This window comes from Antechinus flavipes, chromosome 5 (assembly GCF_016432865.1).
Source record: "Antechinus flavipes isolate AdamAnt ecotype Samford, QLD, Australia chromosome 5, AdamAnt_v2, whole genome shotgun sequence".
Lineage (NCBI taxonomy): Eukaryota > Metazoa > Chordata > Mammalia > Dasyuromorphia > Dasyuridae > Antechinus > Antechinus flavipes.
This window is the reverse complement of record NC_067402.1, coordinates 37738687-37759492: the sequence shown is the minus strand read 5'-3', so window position 1 is coordinate 37759492 and position 20806 is coordinate 37738687. Positions and strand designations below refer to the sequence as shown.

At 36.4% G+C, this 20806-nt stretch overlaps 1 protein-coding gene across 1 annotated transcript in view; it reads left to right on the top strand.

The window, feature by feature from the left end:
* CPNE4 (copine 4) overlaps window positions 1-20806 on the top strand; it is a 428237-nt gene that overhangs the window by 306588 nt on the left and 100843 nt on the right. Inside the window, exons 4-6 of the mRNA XM_051963712.1 lie at window positions 1496-1567; window positions 4913-4987; window positions 20262-20345. Of these exons, the coding sequence (XP_051819672.1) occupies window positions 1496-1567; window positions 4913-4987; window positions 20262-20345 (231 nt within the window). The remainder of the gene's footprint in view (window positions 1-1495; window positions 1568-4912; window positions 4988-20261; window positions 20346-20806) is intronic.

Below are 20806 nucleotides of genomic sequence, written 5' to 3'. Positions count from 1 at the left end.
AATTGTGGTTTTCTAAGTCATATAGGTGGAATGGTATATAGAACCTTAGTCCTGGATTCAAGAAGTCCTGAGTTCAAATCCAGCCTTAGACTCTCACTAGCTATGTTATGTTGGGCAAGTCATTTAACCCCTGTTTACCTCAATTCCTTATCTATAAAATGAGAATTTTATATGAGAAGGAAATAACAAACTTCTCAAATACCTTTGCCAAGAACTCTTCCCCCCCAAAAAAGTCACAAAGAATTAGACATGACTGAACCAACTAAACAAATCACTACAAAGCCCCTCTTTCTATTTGAGTTTGACACTTCTGATCTAGTCCTCTCCCATCATTTTGCCAATGAAATCAAGACCCAGAATAGTGAAGAATCTTGACCATTGTCCCATAGCTTACAGTCACTGTCAGAGACAGACTTTGAGCTCAGATCTATCAAACCAGGAGATGAATATTCACAGTGCTGAATAATATACTCTTGGTACAGAGTCCTGCTAACAGACAAAGTTAGGAAGCATTTTGAAATCACTATGTCTATTAACTGGAGCAGGTGTGATTCACTCATCTTTGAGGATGAATCTCTCTTTCTGGGAATAATGGGAGTTTTTGTTCTCTTGATCTAAGCACCTGATTTCAACCAGATTCTTAGGAAGTTATTTGGCTTTGGGCATTATATGGAATGCATCCATTAGCACCTTAATGCTTGACTAAACTTTTTGTCACAAAATAAGGGGTGGAGAGAGGAGGAGAGGAGCTTACGCTAATAATAGCTTCATGGATGGCACTCAATTCTGTTCTTGTTTTGTGTCTTGACACTGAATCATGGAGAGAACCTCAATTACTGGTCCTTGATTTGGCTATGTTGGATTGCTAATGATTTCCTTGATGACTTTCTAATGAAGACTTTCAAAAATAGATTCGTACAGGTGACAAATACAATAGCTTCATTTTTAGGTCTTACATTCCGTCTCCTCCCCCTACCCATTGCCTCTTCTTCTCAAAGGTGCATTCTCACTATGAAAATGTACAGTTTTTCAGGCCTTCCCCTGACAGAGTGTTAACTCCCTGAGGACAGACTTATACTTTTGTCTTTTTTTATCCATTGTACTTAGCAAATAGTGGAAGCATTTTTTAAAATGCTTATTGATTGATTAATCTAGTCTAAAGATCTATAAGTGGCTTTTTCTACTGGGAGCCTGAGGCGGGTTACAGAAGTCTGAAGCTGTACCTTGTTTTTTTCCTCTCCATTGACCCAATTTAACTTAATTCGATTAATCTGTAAAACATCTTTGCTTCCCAATTAACGAGAGGGAAGGGATCAAGGAAGCAGAGAGTGATGTGTGTTTGTGAAATGCCCAAAGATAAAGAGAGAACTGATTATGGAGAACTGACACGATTTTATTGTAGCTTTAGATTGATGACAAAATAAAGCATTCTAGAGATCAGACTAAAACTCAGAGCCGCCATCATGCAGTGAATGTTTCCCCTTTGTCTATACAGATCGTTTCACAGAGGAAGCTGTCCAAATCCTTACTGAAGCATGGAAACACTGCAGGAAAATCTTCCATAACGGTAAGTTTCCATCTGAATGAGATCAATGTCCCCGATGAGATGGTTAGAATAAATCGGAGGCAGGAGAATAAAGGACACATTTGGAGTTAACTGTGGTTTGCTATGGCTCACTCAGTTACCTTTTGTTTCTGCTTCCTCTCTCCTGCCAACAAAACTTAGGTGCCAACATCACAATGTAGGAAGATGTAGAGAAAGAACAAAAAAGGCAGATCAGTCAGACTTCACCTAGTCCTTCTAATTGTTAATAGATTTGATAGAAGATTTATTGAGAGAGAATATCAAATCCTAAGTAAACTGAAGATTTGGAGTTAGCTATCAATTTCAAAGATCCAGATTTCCACTATTTTGGTCTACAAAGGATAATTATCTTAAATGTACCAAACATGCGGAGGCTTTTAGTACTACTATGTGTCTTGACACTGAATCATGGAGAGAACCTCAATTACTGGTCCTTGATTTGGCTATGTTGGATTGCTAATGATTTCCTTGATGACTTTCTAATGAAGACTTTCAAAAATAACGCCTACTATGTAGGCGTTAGGTCCAACTCTTCAATATTCTGCTTTAATCTGAAAGTTTGGCATAATTTTGAAATACAGATGGGGTTGTTTGTTTTTTTTTTTTTATTTCATAGGGAATCAGCTTTTAAACATGTTAGAGAATCATTCCAACCAATGACTTTGCAGATAAGGACAAAGTGGGGAAAAAGTCTAGAATGATCCCAATTTCCAGAAGTCTACTCCTGAGCAGCTTTGAACTTCCACTTTGAACTTGAAAGTGATTGATCCACGATGAAAATCCTGTCCACTTTTGTTTTTGTTTAAATGGAAATTCAGAACTGCTCCCAGCGGGGTGAATGGAAAGTACCTGTCTCATAAGAAATGCCTGTCCTATTTGCTTCAACATTTAAAAGGAAAGAATTCTAGATGGTAGACTAGACCCATTCTCTGCTGTTGCTAACAATCAAGTGACCTTCTAAAATTTTTGCTGCCTTTAAAGATGTTGTGAACCGTATTGGCTTAGTGACTATATTAAGCCAACACTCCAAAAGCAATTGGTTAGGATTTAGAGTTTAGCATCTTTTTATCCCCTACACTGCTTAAAACCTCAACTTGGTAGCTTCCAAATCTTCTCCCACCAAAGGCCTTTTTACAGTTACTAGCAGAAGCAAAGAGTGGTAGTGAAAAATATCATACTGGGCTAACTTTGGCTGGTCCTGAATATAAGTTGCACTCCTGCAGTGAGGTCTCTGAAAAATTTACACATGAGTATATTATTGTTATTATTTAGGTACAAAGCTGTGGTTACATGTGGCTACGTATAGCTACATATAGCACTCAAAGTGTATCTTCCACCTACAGTGGCTCCTACAGTCAGAGACAGTTACCTTGGATCACTGAGAGTTTGGCACTTTCTCAAGGTCATGTAGTCAATACATATCAGAAAGAGGACTTGAATTTGTCCTTGCTTATTCTAATGATATAAACATGTGCTTGTACGTTCCCAACAGTTAGGATGCCAAAAATAGGCAACTTCCTTAGAACAATGCACCAGAAATCAGAAAAATAGAATAAATTATAATCCTATATTATAGATGAAGAAATTGATTCCTGGCCACATGGGCTTTATACAAACTATACTTGAAGAGAAAATACAACCTAAACATAGAACAGCTTGGTACATGAATATGGGGAAGCTCACAGATTCCCACTCTTTTCTATTACTCACCTGTTTAGCTTGACTCCTAGCCCAAACTTAACTCTTTAGTTTCCTGGTACTCTGCCATGGGCAATATGTAACAGATGGGCATAATTCAAAATGGAAGAGTTAAACTCGGAGAAAATAGATTGAATTAGACCCTAGAACAAAACTAACTAGATGATAGCTTCCATTTTTTTTTCCTGTGGATGAAGCATTACTTATAAATATGAACTAAGTTAGAGAAGAGGAACAAGAGCCTGGCAGTTGGTTTCCAACCATTGCTTTGAATGCCATTGTCTGTTCGATTTGGGGTCTTATCTGATTGTGCTGAGACATCATATCAAGGGTATTTCTCCTGAATTATATGAAAAGATGTATCAGGAAGGAATCATAGGATTCTAGATATAAAAGAGACTTTGGAAGCCCAATCTCATATATTATAGATGGAGGAATTGATGCCCACAGAGAGTGATTGCCTAAGAACAAACAAGGTCAAATATGGTTCCCCCCCATTAGAAACTATTTCCCTCAGAGAGTGCCAGAGGAAGGATTTGAACCCCAAATCTCTAACTCCAGTCAATGACCTTTATACCACACAACTTAGTGTCTCATTGCTAGAGTTTGGTAGAGCAGGGACAGTTTATTTATGTGCCTTGGACAAGACATTTTGTCTGCATTTCTGTCCATTAGAGAAGGTATAATCTTACTGGAAGCACATGTAACTTGAATAATGAAATAAATACCTAGTCACCATGAGTAGTAGAATTTTCCATGATTAAAAAAATATGCATTTGTAAAATAAAAACAAAAACACAGAAAACCTTATAATAACCAACAGAAACAACTTTTCTTGTGCCCTCTGGCCTGCTGGTCCTTTGCATAGCCCTAAGGCCTAGTCTTTTCTGGAACATCTTATCTGGAACAAGATAGCCAGAAATGCCATGTTTTCTTTTGTCTTGAGGCTGTACTTTTGACTCTCCTGACTTTCCTTACCATGCTCCTTGTGTAGATCTCCCCTCTCTAACCTCTCCCTTCCCTCTCTAAGCTTCTTGAAGACAGGGACCTTCTTTCTCTCTGCTTGACTTTTCATTCCCAGTATTTGGCATATAAGTACTTCATAAATGCTCATTGATTTTATTTGACTCATTCACCCTTAAAATAAAAATACTCTTCCTAATTTCTCACCCAGACTCTTCCTGTGGCAGTTTAAGCTCATTCTCTACTCTTCTATACTGCATTTATGGGGCGGGAAACAATGAATTCTTGAATATGCCCTCAAACACTTGAAATCTTTTTTTTTTTTTTGTGAGATAGCCAATTGGTCACTGCCCATTTCCCATGAGTGGTGGTAATAAAGAGCCATTTTGATAAAGAACCCTAGACCTGGAGTCAGAAAAGATGGAGATTAGATTCAGTCTCTGCCACTGATTAACTGAATAGCTTTGGCCAAGTCAGTTGCTGTTTCTCGGTCTCAATTTCTTCATCAATAAAATGAGTACCTTAGCACCTGCCCCAAAGAGTTGTGATAGTCAGATGCAATCTATATTAAGTGCTTTGTAAACAGGAAAACGCTCAGTCATTTTGTTATATTTCTATGTTCTACCTTGGTACAGAACAGAGCTTACATGTGCTTTTTCCACCTAGGTGATTGCTGAGGAGCTTTCTGGTAATGATGACTATGTCGAACTGGCATTCAATGCACGGAAATTGGATGACAAGGTAAAGTGTTTATCAGAAAATGTGATAAAGTCAGCATAGTTTAATGAGATTCTTATATACAGGCACGTGGGCACAGAGCTATTTTCTTTCAACTGCTATTAATCAGATCAAAGATTCCAGATCAATGAGCAAAGGAGTTCTTTCCCAAACTTGTGAAGCAATTAAAAAGAGGACCAGGGATTGTAATGAAAACCAAGACAATTTAATTACACACAAGCCCCATCCATTTCAAAATACCAGAGACTAAAGGGGTCACATATGGCTTGAGTCCTTCTCCCTGCCCTTCCTCATATTAACTCTTTGTATATTTAGCATTTGCATATCAACGTACATAGTGTTTCCCACCCTCATTGAGTTCTGGTTTTGCCTGTCTCCCCAGTACCTAGGACAGTGCTCAGCTTATCTAGTAGGCTTTTGATAAAAAGTTTGCTATAGAAGGCTGAACCTTTTAAGTGCCTAACCAGAGGGATAACAAAGCTTGAAACTTTGTGGGAGACATTTTAGTGGCCAAGAAATCTCAGCTGAGACACATCAGGAAATGAAACTCTTAGGAAAGGCAATCCACTTGATGTCAGCCATGTTCCCAGCATGTGAATTTCTCCTAAATTTAAGCAATAGGTTTTTATTTTCAAAATACATGCAAAGATAGTTTTCAGCATTCACCATTGCAAAAGCTTGTGTTCCAAATTTTTCTCTCTTCATTCCCTCCACCCCCAACCTCTAGATAGCAAGTAATCCAATTTATGTTAAACATGTTCAATTCTTTTATATATGTTTCCACATTTATCATGTTGCAGAAGAAAAATCAGATCAAAAAGGGGAAAAATGAGAAAGGAAAAAAAGCAAGCAAACACCAACAAAAAGATGAAAATATAATGTTGTGATTCACACTCAGTCTCTCCTCTCCCCCCTCGCTCCCCCCCCAGTCCTCTCTCTTGATGCAGATGGCTCTCTCCATCACAAGTCTACTGAAATTGGCCTGAATTGCCTCATTGTTGAAAAGAGCCAATCCATCATCACATAATCTTGTTGCTGTGTACAATGCTGTCTTGTTTCTACTCACTTTACTTAGGATCAGTTCGCATAAGTCTCTCTAGGTCTCTCTGAAATCATCCTGCTGATGGTTTCTTTTTTTTTTTTTTACTTTTTAATTTTTTTAAAATTTTATTAAAGCTTTTTATTTATAAAACATACGCATGGGTAATTATTTAACATTGACCCTTGCAAAACTTTCTGTTCCTAGTTTTCCCTCTTTCCCTCCACCTCCTCTCTCAGATGGCAGGTAGTCCAATACATGTTAAATATGTTAAAATGTGTTAAATCCAATATATGTAGACATTTATACAGTTATCTTGCTGCACAAGAAAAATAAGATCTAGAAAACAAAACTTGAGGAAGAAAACAAAATGCAAACAAACATTAACAGAAAGAATGAATTCCCCAGTGTTCTTTCTCTGGATGTAGCTGATTCTCTTCATCAATGAACAATTGAAATTGATTTGAATCATCTCATTGTTGAAAAGAGCCATGTCCATCAGAATTGATTTTTGTGTAATCTTGTTGTTGCCATGTACAATGATCTCCTGGTTCTAATCATTTCACTCAGCATTAGTTCATAAGTCTCTCCAGGCCTCCTTGAAATCATCCTGCTGATCATTTCTTACAGAACAATACTATTCCATAACACTCATATACCGTAACTTATCCATCCATTCTCAGAGCTGATGAGCATCCACATAGTTTCCAGTTCCTTGCCACAACAAAAAGGGCTGCCACATGTGGGTCCTTTTCCCTTAAGGATACAGACCCAGTAGAGACACTACTGGATCAAAGGGTATACACAGATTTATAGCCCTTTGGGCATAGTTCCAAATTGCTCTCCAGAATGGTTGGATCATTTCACAACTCCACCAACAATATATCAGTGTCCCAGATTTTTCACATACTGAGGCTCTTTTTATAAAGAGACTTCTCCAACATCACAGAGCTGACCAACGGGTTTTCTAGTATTTAGCATATTTCATCTCCTCAGCCCCTTCACTCCTCCCAATTCTACCCTTCTTCAGATGCACAGAGGGGGTAATAACTTAATCCCACTTTGAGTCTCAGTTATGCTGTTTAATAGTTGTATGACCTTAGGTCAGTCACTTAAAATTTGTAAATCTCATTTTTTTTCCTTTAAAATGAGGATATTAATACTCTCATTAAATCGCATTGGTGCTATTTGGAAGGTACGATATAAATGTTATTTTTTTTTCCTTTTAGACATAAAACTCAATGAGTTTGAGGATTTATCTAGGTCTTGTTAGTCTTTCAGCACCTGGCACACAAAAAATTAGGACAAAACTCCCGTTAAAAGTTATATTGGGGACTGGAGAATGACCAAGTTGAATTCTATGAATGTAACTGATGTTTTTTGTACCTTAAGGAAAATATAATTATGAGAAATCCTGGAACACAGGAGATTTGTATCAATTCATCAGTGAAAGGTTTCATGGAGAAATTGGTACTTTAGTGGAGCTTTAAAGAAAGCACAGGGAATAGGCAATGCTTTCAGGGCATGGAGACAGAAATAAGATGGATGGAGGTATTTTGGGAACATAAGAAAGATCATTTGGGCTAGAATGTAGAGTATATGAAGTGAATAAGCCTGGATAACTAAACTTTAACTGCCAAAGAAATTTGTATTTAATCCTGGAGGTAACAGAGAATGATGGGAGCTTGTAGAGCAGGGGAATGACCCAGTCAGATTTTGTTTTAGGAACATTGCTATGGCAGTTGTATGGAGGATGGAGCAGAGTGGGGGGACCCATAGTAGGGAGACAGAAGACTATTAACTAGATTATGGTTCAGGTAAGAGTAGATATAATCCTGGGTGGTGGTCCTATGAATAATAAGAAAATGAATAGCTACGAGGAATGTTGTAGAAGTAGAACTACCTAATCCAAGGTGGTGACTCTGTGGTAGACTGGATAAAGCTTGGAACTTGGAGCCAGAAAGAATTGAATTCAGATCAAGTTTCAGACACTAGTTATGTGACCTTGGACAAGTCACTTAATTTATGTTTTCCTCAATCTCCTCAACTGTAGAATAGTGATAATAATAGTACCTATCTTCTGGGGCTGTTGTGAGAATTCAGTGACCTAATATGTGTAAAGAATAAAACCCAAGAATATTAGCTACTATTATTATTTTTTGACAATGGCTACAACAGTCTTATGTGGCTGGGGAGATAGATATTCATGGCTGTTATCTCATCCAGTATCATCAGCTGAGTAAATCTGGAAGGTATCTGAATGGCCTCCTGAAGTGGAAATGGGTATGTAAGGTGAGCTAGTACATCCTGAATGTAGTTGTGAAATAGATAATAACAATAACAATAAGCATATTACAGTGCATTAAAATTTAAAAAGCACTTGGCAAATATTACCACATTTGAACCTCACAACAGTGATGGGGGATAGACACAATTCTATATTACACACAAAGTATATTGTCAACATTTAACAGATGGAAAAAATGAGGTTGACAACTATATGTCTTAGGCTAAATCTGAATTCATGTCTTTCTGACTCTGTATGGTCTACCTATACATTTTTCATTTCATAAAGGATTTATTCTTGGGCAAAGTCTTGTTCTGGCAAACCTTCAGACCAAGAGTTCTTAATCTTTTGGTAATCTGTGGGCCCTTTCTCAAAACACTTTTAAAATATCTACAATAAAATACATAGGATTACTAAAGAAACTTGTTACAGTGATAAACAGTTATCAAAACATTTTTTTTAAATTCAATGACTTCAGGTTAAAAACACCTGGTCTGGACCAAATGGTCAAATTTCTATAATTATCTGGTCTTCAATGAGAGTAACATCATTTAACATGTGTTCTTCAGTCAGTAGGGACAGCACCAACTGCAACACAGGGAGAATACATGTTTATCTTCACTATGGTCATAAAGGATGAGATTTCCCCAGAATGAACCTCAAGTCAATTCCATTAGTTTCTTCTGCAGAAAAGTTCTCTCTAGAGATTCCAGAAGATTGGAATTGCTCTCTGGACCACATGTTAACTTTTCTACCTTGTTCTTTGAAAGAAAATTTCCTTTTTGTGTGTTTGAAGCCTAAAAGAAGATTAAAATGGCTTTACTGTACTTCAGGGCTTGAGGTGAATGGGGAAGTGGGGAGGAAAGACTACATTGAGAAATTAGGGTCCTGATGGCTTTCACTTAACACTGCAGAGATGATTGATCATATCCTCAAAGATTGCCACAATCCTTCTAAAGGCAAAATGATCTAAGAATGTCCCCATCCCTTGATTTTTCAGAAAGGACAAGAGTGAAGGGGGAGGAGCAATTCAGAAAGCAGAAGAAGGACCCAAATTCCCTTTCACACTGAACTATTTACTTTATTAGGGCAGTGCTGAGCCCAGCATTCTGGCTCTAAACAGTGCCCTGAAAATCTTGGAGGTTAGAGCTTAAGCTAGTCTCTAAACTCATTGAGCCTTCGTTTTTTCATCTGTAAAACGAGAGAGTTTGAACTGAAAGGCTCTTCCATCTCTAGATCTATGAGCAATTCTTCTGTGAAACCCCAAAACTACCTCCTTTATCTTCCCTTAAGAAAATAGGAATGACTTCCACAATCCTCTCCTGTCAAGTAGATTCTAGTTGAGATGCAGAGATGCAGAAAAGGACATTGGCAGGAAGGGGTGGTGGGAGTAAAGTGCAAGTAACTGATGCCCCCAAAAGTCCACATCCTTCAAAGGAAGGAATTTGTTGCCAAAGAAGAACTGGGATATGTAATGGAATGCAAAATGGAAAAGTTTGATTATATTAAGTTAAAAAGTTTTATATAAACAAAGTCAATGCAGACAAAATTAGAAGGGAAGCAATAAACTGGGAGGAAATTTTTGCATCCAAGTGTTCTAATAAAGGCCTCATTTCAAAAATATATAGAGAACTGATTCAAATTTATAAGAATTCAAGCCATTCTTCAGTTGATAAATGGACAAAGAATATGAACAGACAATTTTCAGATGAAATGAAAACCATTTCTAGTCATATGAAAAAATGCTCTAAATCATTATTGATCAGAGAAATACAAATTAAGACAACTCTGAGATACTACTACACACCTCTCAGATTGGCTAAGATGACAGGAAAAGATAATGACGAATGTTGGAAGGGGTGTGGGGAAATTGGGACACTGATACATTGTTGGTGGAACTGTAAATGAATCCAACCATTCTGGAGAGCAATCTGAAACTATGCTCAAACAGTTATGAAACTGGGCACACCCTTTGACCCAGCAGGATTTCTACTGGGCTTATATCCCAAAGAAATCCTAAAGAAGGAAAAGGGGCCCACATGTGCAAAAATGTTTGTGGCAGAAACTGGAAACTGAGTGGATTCCCGTTAGTTGGAGAATGGCTGAATAAATTTTGTTATATGTTAATGGAATATTATTGTTCTGTAAAAAACGACCAGCAGGATGATTTCAGAGAGGCCTGGAAAGACTTATGTGAAATGATTAGAACCAGGAGAACATTGTACACGGCAAAAGCAAGATCATATGATGATCAATTCTGACAGATGATCTCACAAGCGAGATCTTATGATAAAGAGAGCCATCTGTACCCAGAGAGAAGGCTGTGGGGACTGAGTATGGACCACAACATTGTATTTTCACTCTTTTTTAAATTTTTTGCTTGCATTTTGTTTTCTTTCTCATTTTTTCTTTTTTTCATCTGATTTTTCTTGTGCAGCATGATAATGATAATTGTGGAAATATGTATAGAAGAATTGTATGTATTTAACATATATTAAATTACTTGCCGTCTGGGAAGAGAGTAAGGGGAAATGATGAAAAAATTTGGAACACAAGATTTAGCAAGAGTGAATGATGAAAATTATCTATGCATATAGTTTGAAAATAAAAAGCTTTAATAAAAAAAGTTTACATCCTTCAAGAATGAGGATACTCTTGGTATATCTACAGAATGAAGGCTTCTCTTAGTAACATAAGTGGTTCCATTTAGTTTTGTCTAAGATCCAAAGGGAATTTAATACTGTGGACAGAAGTGGTTTTCAGAATAAGGTCAGGGAAGGGTCCCCATTCTTTGTTCCATTCTCCTGAAAATGATTCTTGTAAGTTAGAGAAAAGAGTCCACTAAAATTCAATTAGTTGATCCAGAAATTGCCTGTAGCTATTACTATCACTGAAAATGTTTACTGGAAACTTCAGTATCCCTCAAATCACCTCTTATTCTCTCCAATAGTAAATCTTAGCTTCCCCAGGTGAACAAGACTGGGAGAAAAATGAGAAATTTTTAAAAACCAAACCCACAAACCAACTAAGTATAAGATTATAGCAATCTTGCTGGTCAAGTACAGGATGAGTGTGATAAAAATAGCAAATACCATCTCATGTGGGATTTTTCTTCCTGTCCTTCTGAACATCATAAAGGAAAAAGTCATTCCCTCAAGAAGTTGATTTTGTACCTCCTGAAACAGCTGTGTTCATTTATTTAAGTTTCTCTTAAATCAGATTCATTCTCTTTACATGGGTTTTTTCTCTCCAATAAAAACTCTTTAAACATCTTTTTATTTCTGCCAAAAGCAAAAAAAAAATTCCCTCTCACCAATCTAGTGAAACTGGACCTGACAGCTTTATTTTGATTTTTTAAAACATTCTAAACCATAGCAAATATTTGCTTAGTTTTCATCCAAAACAGGGATGTCAAATCCCTTCATTCAGATCTCTGGGTACCTTGTGTGCCTTTAGCTGATTAGCCTCAACTTTGTGAATCTTTAAAACTTTAAGCAATAGATATGTAATGGAACAAAAGATTCCACAGAGAAATCTGTGTGCACCAGAAAGATCCTATCACATTCGTCCACTCACCTGCTATGCCAGGAAATCTTAAAGACACTTTCCTGCAAAAAAAGTCATCTTTGAGAGATACATAGTATAGACATGAGAAGGCAATGTGGACAGTGGAAGGCACTGGGTCCAAATCCCTCTATAATTATATGTATGATCTTAGACAAGTTAAGTCACTTAATTTCTCTGGGTCTCACTTTCTTCACCCAACAAATGAATGGTTTGGATTAGATACTTGCTAAGAGTCTTTCCAGCTTCATATTTATGATGTTATAACATGTGACTCAAAGCATTTTCTTGCTCATCCCATTCAAAGCTGTCCTGATTTTTCTTTCACATTATTTCCACTTCAGTTCAAACCCCCCACCCCCCACCGAGGGCTACAAGAACAAGTCTTTTGAGGACTAAAGCCCATCTTGGCTAAGTATAAGGCTTCTTCCATTGTGGAGATTAAAATTATCCCATCTTTAGTAAGAGAAACTAAGGCAGAAATCTGAGCCAATAGCACTTTATTAAAGAGTCCATGGACCCCTCTAATGAAGTAGATCTTTTTATAGGGTGAAATGCCCAATCATTCTGGAACAACTCTATCAAATCCAGAATAATTCCACTGAATAAGCAAAATAATGTATCAACAGGGTCACAAGTTGTGTGATGTAAGGAATATTTCCACATAATATTGACAGGCTTCTCCTTAATTTGGAGGGAAGGAAATGGTACAAGCTATCACAGTCAGTGATCTAAGTGGTCATAAGACAGTCATCTGCTCTCATTGAATAATTGATTGGTCTGGAGGTACAAAAATATTTCAAGGGGCTTTTCATGTAATTCTCACCTCGGCCAAACTGGGCTTGGTCATCATCACAAGGCGAACCAAGAGGGGAGGACCTTTAGTTAACTTCCTATAATTAAGCAAGTGAATTTAGAATCTACAGCTCACAACTCTGGAGCTTTATATATAGAACTTTGATATGATTCTATCAAGTTGATTAATATTGATTAGAATAGAGGAGGGATCTAAAATGAATTACTTCTTTCACCATCCTCATTTTCTCGGTCCCCTTCCCAAACCAAGCAATCTGTTGTGGTTATTGAACCTAAACCATATACATATGACTGTGGCCAAATCACTTCAGTTCTTTGAGCCTCAGTCTCCCCACTTATACAAGGAGGGAGTTTGACTACATACTCTCTAAAGTCATTCCAGAGCTAAAATTTCATTATGTAACTTTTTACTAGAAAGAAGCTTATATACTGGGAATAGAAACCACCATGTTTATATCGGGTATAGCATACATAATTAGATTCAAATCCCACTCCTTCATTGCCAAGCTGTAAGTTAATTCATATCTTTGAAACTTAAATTTCCTCATCTGTACAATGGAGCTAATATTACCATCCAAAGATTTTTCTTCTGAAGCTTCAATGAATATGAAGTATTTTGTACTCCTTAAATCACTATTGTACATAATTGTCACTTATAATAACTTTATCCTCATACATTGATCATTTATTAAATGCCTCCTATGTTATGGGTTTTATGCTAGCCACCAGGGGTACAAAGTCTAAAACAAAAACGATCTCTGCCCTCTAAGAGCTTCCATTCTAATTAGGAGAAGTAGGTTGATAATGAAAATAACAACAGATGCTAGTATTTATATAGCACCTAACTATGTGTCAGATATTATGCAATGTGTTATCTCATTCTTATGTGTTATCTCATTTGATCCTTACAAAAAACCCTGTGAGGTAGCTGCTTTTATTGCCTCCGTTTTGCAGTTGAGGAAAGGAAGGCAAGTAGAAGTTAACACCTAGTTAAGTGAATGCAAAGTAAATTAAAATGACATTAGCTGAGGCTGTATCAGCCAAGTAGGTCTATTCATTCACTCATTTGACAAATCTCTGCAGAGCCTTTAATACTGTGTAAAGCATTGTTTCAGATGATTTCACCCAAACAGGATTGCTGGTCAATGCCCTGAAATGATTTTCTCAGTGCCATTATATGTCCTCACATCAACATGTAGCAATAAGCTCTTGTTTGCCCTCTGGCTTGGAATGGCTCCATCCCCTTTTGGATTCTCTTAAGTGCTTCTCATTTAACATTTCACTGACTTTTGCTACAAGTTAAGGGTGTTCGAGCTCTTATTAGTGGGCTCTTCTGCCCAAAGGTGTTTACCCTGTTTCTCTCTCGGGCCAGATGACAGTGACTTCCTCATAGACCAGAAAACAGTGCTGTTATCTCAGTTTCTAAATGCTTTTTGGGCAGACTCTTGACTTTTAATGGATGTTCCCTTCTAGACTACAATGGATCCTTGGCTCTGTAATTATGATCTATCTCACCTCCTTCGTCCTGAATAATTGATACCCATAGGGATATCACAGTCTAATTACATCCCTACCCCAGGAAAAGGAGAGTAACAAATAAATCGGTACCTCAACTAAGTTATTAAGTGCTTACTATGTGCCAGATCCTAGGCTAGATGCTAGGAATTCAAAGAGAGAGGTAAAACTGTCCCTATACTCAAAAAGTTTATATAATGGAGATAGCATGAATATATGCAAGTATATACAAGATATATAGCAAATAAATACAAAGTTATTTTGTCAATGAAGGAATCAATAACTTAAGGAATAAGAAAAAAGCTTCTTGTAGGTGGTAACATTTGAACTAAACTTTGAAGGCATTAGGTGTTTTAAGAGGTAAACATAAGGGAGAATACATTTCAGGCATAGGAAATCTGGACAAAAACACAGAACTGGGAGGTGGAATGTCATGAGTAATGACCAATAAAAAGGGCCAATTTGGTCAGACTACAGAAAGCATGAAGAGTAATTTATTATAATTTACCATCCACTGTACAGGAATACACATATTGTCCTGCTTCAAGAAATATTTAATTTCATGGGAGGAAAACAGAATTATAGATTCATTGAATGTTAGAGCTGCTGACCTTAAAGATTAATTCTTTCAACCTCCTCATTTTACAGATGAAGAAACTGAGGCATAAAGATGTTCAATGATTGCCCATAGTCCCATGGGACTTTAAAAGCATAGCCAGGATTAGAGTTCATACTTTCTGATTTCTGGCAGCCGGTTCTTCAGACCCAAGTATTAAATAACACTCATTTGGGGAGATGAAAAATCCAAATGAAGCAGAGGGATTTGCCTAATGGAAAAGACCAGAGAGAAACTGAAGTGTGAGAGCCAGTGAAAATGCCATCAGGTTTGATTTTCAAAGCAAGGAGAAGCCAACTTTTCCTACTTTAATGCAGCCCATTTAACTCACAGGATGTCTTTGTGTTTCAAGATTTCTGCTGAGAATCCTTCACAGTTTACCTTCCAAAAGGCTCATATTGCATTAGCAGCTGGCTGACAATTGCCATAACAAGTAGGTTCAATTATTAAATGAAGTAATCACTCCAGATCACTTGAACAGAGAGAGTGTCTCCCCCTGACTTTCTTTAGCAAAGTATAGAAGAAATCGATGCTCAAGCTGATGTTCAAGAGAGGATCCTAGTTTTTCATATTCATATATGGGCCCACGTGCTGCTATTGCTTGGTGCTATATTAACAAGTAAAACAGACCCACTAAAAACTAAGGGAAATTATATTGAGTAGAGAGCAAAGCCAGAAGAAGAAAAATTGATATTTGGAAGAAAATTCAATTGTAAGATGATAATTTAAGGTATAATTCCCCCTTTTGGATAGTTTGAGCAGACTGAAATGGGGGGGGAAGGTAAAAGAAATTGAGAAACTAGGTATTTAGGATATCAAAGGATATCCCAAAGGATGGGAAAGAAGACTGGGTTCCAAGTACTGAATTTACTGGGGAATGAGGGAGAATGACTTTGATCTCTGGAGATGGGAGGAATAAAGATCTGGATATGGTAGGAAGGAAGAAAGATGATTGTGGTGAGAGATAGTCTAAAAATGGCCCTGGGGAACAAGGAATATGCTACTTCCTCCTTCACTTTCTGGCACTGTGTCAGGAGATAGGAGAGAGTGATTGAGGAGGATATTAAGAGATATGACATCTTCCAGAAAAAAGCTGTATTTCAGGGAATATCAAAAGAAGTAAAGAATGGAGAAGAAGGGCTTTAAGATGAAGGGGTATGTGTATTTTATTACTAGCTCTAGTAACCTTGGCAGTTTGAGGATTTCCAGGGATTTCATTGGTCTTATCTATAAAATTAGAGAGTGTTCTCCAAGGTGAGAAATTATTACCCCCATTAATTTCATCACCACTACTATCTATCACCTTACATTCATCGTAATTTTTCGACTTTGCCTCTTACTGCTTTCAAAACCCTAGTAGCTTACTGCCCTATAACACACAATTGACTTCCTCTGTATTGACCAGAGATTAGGTGGTTGATTAGCGTGTGTGTCCTCCTTTTTAATAGCAATTTTCGCAGAAGCTAAATATAATTAAAGTACCCAATTCATTAAGCCTTGATTATACCGAACAGTCACCAGGGGCCATTCTAATAGCTAATAGTTGAACAAAAAAACCCCCTGAAAATTCTCTTTCCTTCTTATGGAGCCACTGAGATGACAACTATAAAACTGGATCTGCACATTTTTGGGAAAGGCTACAAATGGAGCCAAGTTTCTTTCGGTTTAATATATGTTTCTGTTCTTATGAAGTGTTTTCTTTCTGTTTAAAAAAATCAATATGTAATTGGCTTTCCCAAATATACTAATATTATAACAAGGTTAATAAGACACATGTAGATTTTTAATTTTATTCTAAATGCACCCATAATGAAAGAGGCATCTAATGCTCTAATTGGTTTATTTCCACATACTTCAGTGGACCTATGACCTCACTGATGTGGAGATTTTCTCCAAAAATGCAAGCTATTTATCTATGCCTGCCCATCCTGTCTATGTCCTCCCATAAATCTGCCCAAAGGACCTTTCTCAATTTTGTTGAACCTTGCATGGCTATCACTTTGACATATCCATTTCTCTCTCTACCTGACTGGCCCCATTTTTTTTTTTTTACTGATTGTACACCTATCTAATGATATTTATTATATAACTTTTCCCACATTATTTTTCATCTGAAATGTGTTACAGCCTGTTCATAGCCACTGTATCTCTCCAGAGCTGTTTGGGTGAAGTTCAACATTCTTCTAAGAGGAGTCACATGATCACATCTGTATTTAAGGAAAATTACGCTGGCAGCAGCATGTGGGGTGGATTGATGGGGGGAAAGATGAGTCAGAGACTGAGGAGGAGGAAGCTGTTGGGATAATCTAGGTTCAAAGTGCTGAAGGCTTGAACTAAGGTGGTGGTTAGATGAATGGAGGGTCCGATGGGAGAGTTCTGGGATGGTAGAAATGGCAAGATTTGCCCACTGATTGATTATTACATGGGGTGAGGGAGAGTGGGGAGTCTAGTGCATTGCTAAGCTTATGAGATTAGAAGGATGGTGGTACCTTTGACAGAAATAGGGAAGTTGGGAAAAAGAAAGGAGGTTTTGGGGGAAAATAACTTGGAATAGTAGAAAGAATATGAAAATGGAGAAGACTCATTTAATCCATAGATCATAGGAATTATAAAAGTGGGAGGGAAAAGCCAAAGATTGAGGGGATAGAGCAAATAACAAGAAAATGAGAAGTATAATTTAGATAAAATTAAATTATCATGTTTGGAATCTTAGGAACCAGGAATCTGGCAGTGCCATTGATGGTGATAAGAAAGCTGGAATTTAAAACTTATGTCTAGGAAAAATTTATGAGTTTGATTTTGGAAATTTTAAATATCAAATGGTCACATCACCTCAGGCAAACACAATAGATGCAATCTTTTTTATTACAATCAATATATTTCTTCCTAAGATCATAATATCAGAGTAAAACACTCAGATTTTTAACCTACTCCAAAATTTAAAACTTAACTTCTTGAGGCAGCTTAGAGAAAAAATGGATTGAGCAATCAACTTGGAATTGTAAAATCTTGAGTTTGAAAAATACTGACTGATACATAACCATGAACTTGTCACTTAATTTGTGGCTACTTAAATTTCATCATCTATTAAAAATAGATATTATAATAATAAAACTTCATAGGTCATCAAGATCAAATATGATAATAGATGTGGAGTGTTTTACAAACCACAAAGTACCAAATAAATGCTAGCTGGGATAATGTCTCACTATCTGACAAAAACTGCTGAGAACATTAGACATCAATATAGAAGAAATTAGATTTAAATCAACACATCTCACCTTAAACAAAGATTAGGTGCATATCTTAATTATAACAGGTCTATAATAAACATATTAGAGAAATATAGAAAAAGTCATATCTATGGAGAAGTGAAAAGTAAATGAATAAAGAAGGGATAGAGAGAATCACAAAAGATAAAATTCATGATTTTCATCATCTAAATTTTGTAAAAGGTTTTGCATAAACATTCCAACAAAGATAAGGTTAAAAAGAGAACTATGGGATAGGAAGCTGGGGTTTCTTCGATAAAGGCCTCATTTTGAAGTATATGAAAAATCAATATAAATTTATAGGAATTAGAGCCATTCCCCAACTGATAAATAGTCTAAGAATATGAACAGGCAATTCTTAATAAAAGAATCCCACTCTATCAATAGCTATATGGAAAAGTATCCCAAATCATTATTAAATAGAGAACTGCAAATGAAAATAATTCTGAAATTCCACCTCACACCCCTTAGATGGGAATAAATAATAAAAAAAAGGAAAAATTATAAGTGTTGCCGAGGGACTGTGAGAAAACAGGCACATTTTGATGTACTGTTGGTAGGCTTGTGAATGGATATTCTGAAAAACAGGTTGGAATTATACAGAAAAAGTTACTAAACATTTCAGGCCATTTAACCAAGATTTATCACTGCTGGGTCTATGTCCAAAGAAGATCGAAGAAATAAGGAAAGGTCCTTTATGTTAAAAAAAAAAAATGTTCACAGTAATTCTTGTTAAGGCAAAAAAAAAATCTAGAAACTAACAGAATAGTCATGAATGGAGGGATGATTGAATAATTTGTAACATATGAATGTGTTGGAGTACTGTGTTATTAAAAATGTGAGGAAATAGATGATTTCAAAGAGTATATAAAGACTTTTATGAAATGATGCAGAATAAAGTGAGCAGATATAGAACAGTTTATGTAGTAATAACAAAAACTACAACTAGTAGTTTTTTTTTAGCATTTTCAAAATGCTTTACAAACATTTCATTGGATCCTTCTAATAACCCTGAGAAATTAGTGTTATCTTTATTCTCACCCTACAAATGAGGAAAGAAGCAAACAGAGATAAAATGACTTGACTAGGCTTACACAGTATCTAAAAGTAAATTTGAACCCAAGTCTTCCTTTCTCTAAGTGTCATTTTCTATTCGCTGTGTCACCTACCTGCCTCCTTAATAAGATCAGTGTTAATTTGGAACATGATGAGTAAATGTTGAAAACTATCTTTGCATGCATTTTGAAATATAAAAAGGCTATTATCATTATTAAAAAAAAGATCTATGTTATAAAAAATTAACAATTTCTGAAGACTTGTATAAACTGATGAAAAATCAGATGAGCAGAACCAGGAGAATGATTTACATAATAATAACACTGTAAAAAGGAACAATCAAGAAAGTTATAAGAACTATAATTAATACGATGACCATTTATGATTGCAAAGTTCTAATGATGAAGAACACTATCTGGCTCGTGACAAAGAAGTAAAAGAGTTAGGGTTCAGAATGAGGTTTATATTTTTATAGAGAGCCAAGGAAGGAATTTGTTTTTCTTGACTATTTGTAAAAAAAAAAAAAAAAAAAAAAAAAAAGAATTTCTTTTTCTTTCTTTTTTATTTTTTAGTAAGGTGGGAACTTGAAGGGAGAGAGAAAATTCTGCTAATTAAAAAACATTCAGAGAATGGAAAGGTGGGGGCCCTTGCATGTACTTTCAGATGAAGTCACTGTAGTGTTTTGCTTAAAATTTTTTGCTTAGTTATGACATATCTCACAGAGTGAGGGGAATTTGTGAATGTTTGTAGTGTATAAAATCAACTAAACTTAAATATAAATATACATGCTAGATATTATTGTTGTTGCTGTGGACAATTTTTATTAAAGATACTTTTCAAAGGGCTTTAGAATTTTAGTTACCAGATATAGATAATGAAAAGAGCCTCCTCTCTTGGGAGGGAAGAGGAAGACAGCAGTGATTAAGGAAGTAGAGAAGAAAAGGGAGCATGATAAAAGGAAGATCAAACTGTAGGGGACATTAGGAGAGAGAATAGTAAGATGCCCTCCACTCTGTATTCAGCCAAAGAGAGAAAGTGGAAGAACTTTGACAAAAATGAAAAGAGGCTCAGGAATTGACTGTTTTTTTTTTTTTTTCTGTGTTCCTTTTTAGGATTTCTTCAGTAAGTCTGATCCTTTTCTGGAAATCTTTCGTATGAATGATGATGCTACTCAACAGCTTGTACACAGGACTGAGGTGAGGAAGCTCTAACCACTTTCATGTTGTCTTCTAAAAGGCACATTGACCAATGAAGACACAGGGAAACTTTCTGAACCTCCAGGGGTTCCATAGATGCAATTTAACTCAAGACATACTTGTGCCTATGCACCATGTGCCTAGAACCCTGCCAGGTACGCGGGATAAAAAGACAGAAATGAAAATCCCCATCTCTGAGCATATAAAAAGAGGGAGAAATGACATGTATACAGTAAGCAAGAATTTACTAAACGGTCTCCAAGGTCTCTTTCACTCCTGAGTCAATGATCCTCTGATGCTCCAAATCCTATTGGTTAGATTTAGATCTCTTACTATTTTAAAATCATTTAGACTTTGTCCCAGGGTGCAGAATTTGGTGGGCATTGAATTTAGAGGGGGCTGACTGTGCTTTCAAGCTTTCAGCAATATAGTTACAACAGATACTAGCATCTAACTACAAA